Genomic DNA, 9,482 nt, shown 5'->3' with positions numbered 1-9,482 from the left:
AAAAACCTTTAAAATGTCACAAACTGTATCAGTTTCACTCCTCCTGTCACAGCCTCAGTGTGGGGGATTTATCACAGTGGGAATAACCTACAGCAGTTTCATGCCTGTGACATTGAAGAGCAGAAGCTAACGCTGGTAGTTTAATCTGTTTATCATCATTCACAAAGTGCATTCTGGGTAAACCTTTTTTTATATATATAAAAGAAGCATGAGGCCACGCTGAAGATCTTTGTGAGTGAGTGAGAGAGGCTGAGATGGTTTGAGCATGTGCAGACGAGGAGGGTGGAGGATGAGGATAGAGTTGCCAGGTATTTATACAGTCAGTGTGGTGGAGACTCACTGAAAACCAGGAGTAACCTGAACATGAATGTAGCTTTAAATTTTAGTGGAAGAGTCCATTTATTTCCTCATCTTATCTTGTAGTGATGTGTCATGTGCAAAAGCATCAGAAGAGCCAACTCCCATCAAGTGAGAGCCGGTTCCCCACTTTGTTGTGTTGCCACAGTGTTTAACTGTCTTCCCAGATACATCGCACACAGCATTATTTCTATGCTGAACGTAAACGCAGTTATGGTCTACAGTGGTCCCTCGTTTATCGCGGGAGTTATGTTCTAAAAATAACCCACCAAAGGTGAAATCCACAAAGTAGTCAGCTTCATTTTTTACAATTATTATAGATGTTTTAAGGCTGTAAAACCCCTCACTACACACTTTATACACTGTTCTCAGACAGGCATCAACATTTTCACACTTTTCTCTCTTGTTTAACCACTCTCAAAGTTCAAACCTACGTAGAAAAATAAGTCCAGTATTATAGAATGAAACGCAGCTGCGAGAGAATTCCACAGCAATGAATCAATGGTACAGAAGTAGAGGAAGCAAGAAGAATGAGTTAAATAAAGTTTGACTTATGTGACTGTTTTGTTTTTCTTAATGCGCCTTATAATCTGAAAAATACAGTAACTTCTACATTCCGTTAGCATGTCCAGAAGTCCAACTTTTTGTGCAATGCTTAGCATCTTCCTCTGCCTTTGACGGTGCAACACATTTCGTCGACATTGTTGTGTTTGTTGGAGAGAAAACTTACAACATACAGTACAGGACTTTATGTAAATTTGACAAGTTAAACGCATTCTGTACTGTACAGGCGACACAGCACGGAGGAGATTGATTGACAATGCTCTACAGCCAATCAGGACGTAGAACACAATGAGCTGTAAAAAACAAAACAAAACAAAAAAAAACCATGAATGAGAGGCAGAAGGCAACTGTAGTTCTTATTTGTCTGTATATCATATTTATGATTAAAAACAAATTTAATCAAATTAGATATTATAATTTTTCATATGGGAATTGATCCTGCAACATGAAATGCTGGTATTGGAAGTATCGATATTCCTCAGTCAGTGAGTGAGACAGTAGACTGCGGTGAGAATGAGAGTCCAAGTGCATCGGAAAAACATGTAAATATGACTGACAACTGTAAACAAAGCAGCATCTCACTCCAGCTTAAAGAAGAAGCAGATACTAACTAAGAGGAGAAACTGCATCAGCTCATCCAAGCTGAGGCATTTGATTATTCTGAATGTCAACCTGCGCTGAGGACATACTGTTTGGCTGCTGAGTTTGGTTCTGTTTCTGTTCTGTGGATTTGTTTGTAGTGCTTTGTTTTTGTGTTGAATTAAAATCAAAAGTTTGATTAAAATATTATACAAAAGTAAGAATGCCTGCTTTTCTAACAGAACAAATACACAATATTAGGCAATTATAAGGCATCTCATAACAACACTAAATGCAAAAGGGTTTATCAACACACAGAGCATCCATATTTGTCAAATATGAGGCTACAGATGATAATAAATTAAGAGCCATTTGGGAGCCAAAAGTGCCAGCTATTCTTTGGGATTCGTGCCACAAGAGCTGGCTCTCTGAAAAGAGACAAACTTCCCGTCACTATTATCTTGTTTACGTCATAATCATAGCGTAACCACGGGAAAACAATTTGTCTCGCGTATTTTGTGTGTGTGTGTGTGTGTGTGAAATACCACCCCCTGCTGTCCATTCCGCCTCACTGCGCCCCGAGCATCGTCCTCCTACTCCTCACCGCCAGGGGGCGGTAACCCTCACAGGAAGGCAGAAGTAGAGGAGCGCCGTCCGGGAGACTTCCTCTTCCTTCCGCGGCCTCAGAGGTGAGAGTTCTGTCCCGCTCACGAAGCGGAGAATCCATGTTAAATCTGAGTAAATATACTGCATCCTGCGCTGTAAGCCGCTGGATTGTGTCAGCTGTGTGTAAATGTGTGCGCTGATCGTTGAATTGTGTGTCTGGAGCCATTAAATGAAGTTTTATTAAGATATTTGCGGAGACGCCGGGTTGGTGGCTCCGGCGGCTGTCCGCCATGTTGGCTCCGTGTGGCGTGGATAGGAGTTGTAAAGCGGCCCTAGCAGCTCTTTTTCTCCGTGTTTGTGGAGTTTAAATCTGTTTAACGTCACCTGCGATCTCTCGGTGCTGTCTAAGATGGTCTTACCTGCTGTGTGCTAACCTGAGGAGACTAACGTGTGCCTCTTCTTACAGATATCTGACAATGGTCCGCTACTCTCTCGACCCCGAGAACCCGACTAAATGTGAGTAAAGGTGAACTTCAGCTCTGTGTGGGGGTTAGCTGGTGGCCGTGATGACCTCTTAGGACACCTTTGGATTCCACATGAAAACAAACTAATGACACAACTGAGCTGCCGCACTCACTGGTGGTGTGATCCGGGTCTTTGCTGGGGGTGCTAACGGCTTCTCTCTGTGTTTCAGCATGCAAGTCGAGGGGATCCAACCTCCGGGTGCACTTCAAGGTAAGAGTCCACATGTGGGCACAGACCAATGGGATCACAGGGTTCATCTGTAGTCTCACGCGTGTCCATGATAAAGTAGATTCTCTCAGGTGTAAAGGTGTGTAGAGGCTCAGAGTAGGTTACATGAGCAGCAGCAGGCTTCTGAATCTGGGCTCTAATAACTCATTAAACACACGTGGATGTGGGTTCAGCATTAATATGGTGCTCTGACTCAGTAGAGAAAAATGATCCATAAAATGATCCCATTTTACTTCAGAGTCATGAAACTGAATGGCTCGTTGTCGCGGGGAGTGATGGGAGATGTACTGAAATGTTTTATACTCTTGCATTATGTCTATCTGTGATCCCAGCCAATAGAAACACTGTACTGTGATCAGTTTATTCCACGCAGACACGTCTGTCCCCCCAGTTTTTCCACTTCCTCACGCCCAGTTTGAGTGATCCTTACATTGATGCTGTGGTTAATTGTCCTGATAGAAGTGATTATGGTTCTCTCACTGATGCATATAAAAACCACACGAGAGGGGTCAGTGGTGTTATTGAGCTATCTGTGATGTGTAGTTAAATATCCTTCGAGGTTGATGTCTCGCTGAAGCATAAACCTCAGTGAGGTCTGTTCATTAGAGCTTCAGGTAACAGCATGAGCCTGGTTCCTGTGAACAGCCCAGTTTGTTTGGAGCTCTGCTTCAGCTGCAGAATGTGAGATGTCTGAAAATAATTGGTGACACTTTTAACCCCGAGTATAAGGAGTGAATAAGTCAGGATTTTACAGGAAAAATAAATTACTGTGAACAGCTTGAGTAACTTTTGTGTGTTTAGAAATGTTGAATAGACAATCTGCTGTGATTGAATGAGCTGCTGGTCTAATGTTTATGTCAGTGGGAGGAGCTCTAGTTTTAAAGATGGCTGCAGTGCTCCTAGGTTTGTTTGGCTGTGGATTAAGGAGAATTGGTTTTTTGTCGAATAGATCAGATTGCACAGATTCTCTGATGGTTTGTTTGCCTCCCCTAAAATCTATAAACACGTTCAACTTTCATTAAATCTAATGTGACGGCTGAGGCCCTCAGAACTGACCCGACATCTGGACATCATGCTGATGTCATGAAGGTTACGACATAAAGGTGCCACTTTGTTGATCCGGTCTCTGACCCGTCTGTGTCCTCACTTTCAGAACACCCGTGAGACGGCCCAGGCCATCAAAGGCATGCACATTCGCAAAGCCAACAAGTACCTGAGGGACGTCATCGTCAAGCACCAGTGCGTCCCCTTCCGCCGCTACAACGGCGGCGTTGGCCGCTGTGCTCAGGTGAGGTCCCAGCGAGCGTGGCATCACTCTGACAGCTGCAGTGATGACCTTCTTAGGACACCTTTGGATTAAAGATGAAACTAAATCTAATAATCTGAGCAGCAGCGAAGGCGGCCAGAGTAACCCCGCCTCTGAGCTTGGAGGCATGGTCTAAAAGCACCTTTGATGTTTTCTGTTTTCAGGCCAAACAGCATGGCTGGACCCAGGGACGCTGGCCCAAGAAGAGTGCCGAGTTCCTCCTGCACATGCTCAAGAATGCCGAGAGCAACGCTGAGCTGAAGGTGAGATCATGAGGAGGGGAGGTGCCAACGGGTGTAGCAAGCAGACAGAGAGATGGACTCCCTGGAACACACTTTTATATTGAAAGGATCTATTCCAATTTAATCTGAAGGTCACACCCGTCTGTCTGCAGCTTTAAACACCTGAAACTGTGCTAGTGATGTGCAAAGTAGTTTGTGTGATCGAATCGTTGTTAGTTTTCTGAATGTGGCGTCTCTTAACCCTTTAAGACCTACCATAGAACCAAGTCCGCCAGAGCTTGTATTATATTTTTACATGCTGTAGTGCCATTTTTGGGAGCATTTCAAGTTGCTATACATCAATACAACCATTACAGCCTAGATTTTAATAATATGTATGAATTAAGTGCATAGTGATTACATAAATTGCAAAAAAGTGCAATAAACTACAAAAAAATTGAAAATCGTTTTTGTTTTTTAACATATATTTCTAGTTAGAGAAATTTAAGAGGCTTATCCCTCAAAACTGTAAATACAAAAAAGTTGCACAAAATAGTTTCCCACCATGGGAAATTAATTTTGAGTGTCTTCATAGTTTTATTTTTGAAATACACCAATTTTTATACACTGCAGGAAAAACGAAAATAAATATTATAGTGCAAATTTGCAAAAAAGCAGCATATGCATCAAAATAAACTATTTCCAGCAGTGCAATATGAGTCCTAAGCATCCCAGAAATGACAGAGAAAGTCATAAAGTCAAACATAACTTTTAAAAACACCAGTATAGGCTCATTGAGGCCCGGACGGTAAAAAACTACATTTCCGCGAAAATGACGTCACTTCCAGTTTCGGGCAGATCATGGCGGACATGCGATAGTTCGCGCTGAGGTCTAATCCAATGTAGGAAGTGTTATGAACAGCTGATCGGATCGGCAAAGCGTGTTTCTGGAATATTATGTTTTTGTTGCTGCAAGCGCTTTTTATGCAGTTTTTGCAAAGCTATATGTGGAAGGAAACTGTGACCTAGCACAAGCTGATGGCATAAGATGTAAGTACAACTCCTCAGATTTCATATGCAAAAAAAATTATTGCGCTAGCTCACGTGGTTGCAAAGCTACCAGGATTTAAAAATAGTTACGCAAAACAGAGCGTGCCCGCTCCAACCGGTTTTAAAGGGTTAAGTAGTGTGCATGTCAGCGTCGCATTAATGAAAAATACTTGTTTATTTTAAGACTTAAGTCCAAATGTTGAACTGTTCTACAAATGAGTTAGCTGTCTTATGTCTGTGATGAGTCATAGCTCCTCTGTATGGCATGAGCTGTAACATCCATCCTGCTGTTTCCCAGACGCAGCTTTCTGTACTGCCTCTGTGACGTCCTTGAACTCATCACGCTATGTTTATGAGCTAAAGGAGCCGTGGCAGCTTTGACTTGTTGACAGCTTTAATCTCACATTTTAACTTGGTTCTCAAACTGAACACTAATATTTTTCTCTCAATGATACTCCGTCGTGCGTTTCAACTTCTTAAACGTGACAGAGTATGCACATTTGATCTAAATCTATTGAGCATATCTGGATTTTGTTGGTCCAACAGAAAACAGGTCTCTGAGGACACTGGCTTTGATTTCATGAAGTTATCACACAAGAGCGTTCTTTAAGTTTAAAATGATTATCTGCATCGTGACATCAGCCTTAGTGGCGATCATAGGCAGGCTTTAGGGAGGCAAGCTTCCACATGAGGGCAGGCGGAGACGTTGAGATGACCCTGAGCTCGGTTTCAGCTCTGTGGAGCTGGTTGTTGTTGAGCTGATCGGTGAGCAGCAGATTGCAGTGATGACCATTTAGGACACCTTTGTATTAACCATGAAAAGAACAATTACAGTCTGAGCAATCTGAGAATCACAGACAGCTGGAACGAGAGGACAACACCACTTTAACGATCACATGCTTCAGGCCTCAGTTTGATTATTGATGTCTGAGCATCTATTGATCTGCAGTCGGTTTCTCAGGTGACGTTTAGTCTTCATCGCCAAATGTTTGGAAGCAATAGGTGAACCAATCAGAGCCTTTGATAATAAATGATTAATATCTGATGATTTGAGCTCTGAAACGATCGATGGGCGTCTTATTTTCTCGTGGTGGTTCTGACCCATGTTTGTGCTTTCAGGGTCTGGACGTGGACTCTCTGGTCATCGAGCACATCCAGGTCAACAAGGCGCCAAAGATGAGGAGGCGTACGTACCGCGCCCACGGCCGCATCAACCCATACATGAGCTCACCGTGCCACATTGAGATGATCCTGACAGAAAAGGAGCAGATCGTCCCCAAGCCCGAGGAGGAGGTCGCCCAGAAGAAAAAGGTGAGAACTTGGAGAGGTAAGAGCGAGGGGTGGGGCTTCAAACATGCAGCACAGAGCGAGGTTAGGGGCCGAATTAAAGTTGGCTTAGTCTCTAGGGACCTGGAGAGCTGTGATTTCCCTTTTACTGAAGGTCCCATGAATGCCACAGCAAGCACAGTGAATCCTGCTCCTCTGGCTGCACATCTGAACCCGTCACCTTCCTCCTCCTCTTCATCATCTGTCGCAGTGATGACTCCTTAGGACACCTTTGGATTCTCCATGAAAACAACTCAGTTAAAACTGAGCGACTGTTGGCCAAGGCAGTGGTGCAAACTCTCTGATCGATGATGTCATAACCCTGCCTCTTTCTCTCTGCAGGTTTCACAGAAGAAGCTGAAGAAGCAGAAGCTGATGGCACGCGAGTAAAATTCTAATAAACCTGAAACTTGTTATGAGAGAAGACTCGGACTAGTTTCTTTCACCAAGCATACCTGAAAGCAATGTTCCTCCTTCAAAATAAACCTCAGCTGCTGCTTTAGCAGCCCAGCTGATGGGTTATTCCTCTCTGTGCCTTTCAAAATAAAAGCCCTTAAGCCTACTGTGACCTGTTTACAACCCTGAACGATTAAAATAAAGTTCTTTTGTTTTACTGGACATGTACTTCACAGAGCTGAAAATGATATTCCAGCAGCAGATGCAGAATAAAAGCTTACAATAAACAAATATTAATGCCACAGTGAGGGTCTGAACTGTGAGTGCAGCTGTTTATAACAATAACAATGAGCGTAAAGAAGAGTTGAGGTATTGAAGCAGCATTTGGGTTCATCCACCTGTGGCAGGTGTTGAGCAAATGTGATTCTCCAACAATTTAGTGATTTAACTTTGTAATTTTGATAAACAATTTTGTTGACTCTGAATAGTAATATAGTAGTATAATTAAACAGTATTATTAACATTCAACATTTGCAATGAGTTAGAATTATCAATAACTGGAACTCAACTATCAGCACTCAAGTACCTGTTCTGTAATCAAGTATTGTCAAGGAAGAAATGCAACTGTAGTGGCCTCACCTGCAGGTCATTTTCCATAAGTTCCTGGTACTGGCACTGGTGTCTGGGGAAAAATCCATCTTGTCTCACTTAACCCATTTTTTAACTAATGCTGTGTTCTGGTAATTTGACAGCATACATGCTACTGCAAACAGTTTGATATTGTAAACATGTGACATGGTAATGATTAGGGATGGGTATCGTTTAGGTTTTATCCGATACCGGTACCAAACCGGTACTTTTGAAACGGTGCTGGTGCTTAAACGGTGCTCAAACCGGTGCTTAAAGAATGGAGAACACACAATTGGTCCAAAAACCTCTCATGTTCAGCTGTTTTTTTTGTAAAAAGATAACAATGTTAGCCTTTTCTGCAGCTATGGGACATATATGGTATCATTCTTGGCTGGAAGCAGTGCTTAAACAATGGAAAAAAACAAACTTTGTCCAAAAACCTCTCATGTTTAACTTTTCCACTTTTTCTTTGGTCATTTTAGCTTTTTTGGCCAGGGTGAAGGGAGTATCTGCCATCAAACAAGAAGATAGCTGCATGTAGCTATGATGATGTTTGCTAGTTCACCTTACATGCATTAATGTAATAACATGGTTAGCCTACTCAATGTAAATTACACACGAACAACATTAAGCTACTCACGTAGAGAAGAACGGCTGCTGCTGCCATCATCATCCGTCATCATTTCTGCTACACTGGCAGGGCTAGGGGTCAGGACTCTCCTCTTCGGGTTTTTGGGGGATGTTGCAAACACCGGGTCCGATAACTGGCACCACACCCGCAGTAGATGTGCACGGTGTGAGGTCTCGCAGCAAGCTATCAAATACGGCGCATTTCTCGGCTTTTAAAAAAACGCTATGCGTCGCCAGGTGTTTCATCGGATTTGAGGTGTTACCTCCTTTGACAGTATCACAGTATCAGCTTAAAGCACTTGTTGCAGGCTGCTGAGTTTGCATATTTTGCTGTGAAGTACAGCCAGACCTTTGACCACTTCGCCTTGGGCATTTTTAATCTGTAGCTCTGCTCTAAAAGAACGTACGTACCTGGACCCGCCTACTATCCTCGGAAACGTAAAATGATTGGCTAGAATCTAAAGTCATCACAGCTGAGGAAAAAAAAGCACCAAAATGTGCGCTGCTTTTCGGTCTGGTTACTACCATTTATGTCAGAACCGGTGCCATCATGGCACCGGATACCGGTACCCATCCCTAGTAAGGATGTTATCAAAAAGTTTGTTCTGTTTGATCCTCCTAATGACTCGCTCCACATGTACCATGAGTCTGGCTATGGCCTGCGTCTCCTTAACCTGGTATGCTGGCATCTGCTTCTGCTTAGATAGAAAAGGTGGGCAGTACACTTTGCATTTACAACAATCGGTGATTAGGAAACCCTTATCTACCGTCACTGCCATGTCTTCAGTCAACTTCTCAGCAATGCCTGATTGTTTGAATAGTTCCTTTTCACTAACCGAACCAGCATACAGATTAGAGATGAATGTCACTGGACCATGTGGAGCTATGCCAACCAGGGCTTTCATCGTACAGTGGGATTTGTACGAAGAGTACATTTCACTTTGGAGAAGTGGGGAGGATGGTGTTGTGGCGAATCCACTTAGCAAAAAAATGGATCGGACATCAGTTGTAGAAACGATAGTCTTTATATAAGGCTTCAAAAAGGGAAATGTACAACAAAAACA

At 42.9% G+C, this 9,482-nt stretch overlaps 1 protein-coding gene and 4 non-coding genes across 5 annotated transcripts; all 5 read left to right on the top strand.

Moving 5' to 3' along the window:
* Positions 1-2,103: 2,103 nt before the first annotated feature.
* On the top strand, positions 2,104-7,186 carry rpl17 (ribosomal protein L17). The gene is made up of 7 exons (XM_006782167.3): positions 2,104-2,189; positions 2,573-2,622; positions 2,801-2,841; positions 4,013-4,147; positions 4,330-4,428; positions 6,556-6,747; positions 7,105-7,186. Exons 2-7 carry the CDS (start codon positions 2,583-2,585, stop codon positions 7,150-7,152), a joined length of 555 nt encoding a protein of 184 aa, XP_006782230.1. The 5' UTR covers positions 2,104-2,189; positions 2,573-2,582; the 3' UTR covers positions 7,153-7,186.
* On the top strand, positions 2,665-2,734 carry LOC118456019 (small nucleolar RNA SNORD58). Its single transcript, XR_004844321.1, has one exon. It is a non-coding gene; the product is annotated as a small nucleolar RNA SNORD58 (small nucleolar RNA).
* LOC118456029 (small nucleolar RNA SNORD58) lies at positions 4,183-4,250 on the top strand. Its single transcript, XR_004844329.1, has one exon. It is a non-coding gene; the product is annotated as a small nucleolar RNA SNORD58 (small nucleolar RNA).
* On the top strand, positions 6,214-6,280 carry LOC118456017 (small nucleolar RNA SNORD58). The gene has a single exon (XR_004844319.1). It is a non-coding gene; the product is annotated as a small nucleolar RNA SNORD58 (small nucleolar RNA).
* Positions 6,968-7,035, top strand: LOC118456018 (small nucleolar RNA SNORD58). The gene has a single exon (XR_004844320.2). It is a non-coding gene; the product is annotated as a small nucleolar RNA SNORD58 (small nucleolar RNA).
* Positions 7,187-9,482: the final 2,296 nt, after the last annotated feature.

This window comes from Neolamprologus brichardi, chromosome 7 (genome assembly GCF_056152115.1).
Source record: "Neolamprologus brichardi isolate AB-2024 chromosome 7, ASM5615211v1, whole genome shotgun sequence".
Taxonomy (NCBI): Eukaryota; Metazoa; Chordata; class Actinopteri; order Cichliformes; family Cichlidae; genus Neolamprologus; species Neolamprologus brichardi.
Note: the sequence above shows the minus strand (reverse complement) of the source record. Positions and strands in the feature narration are given on the sequence as shown.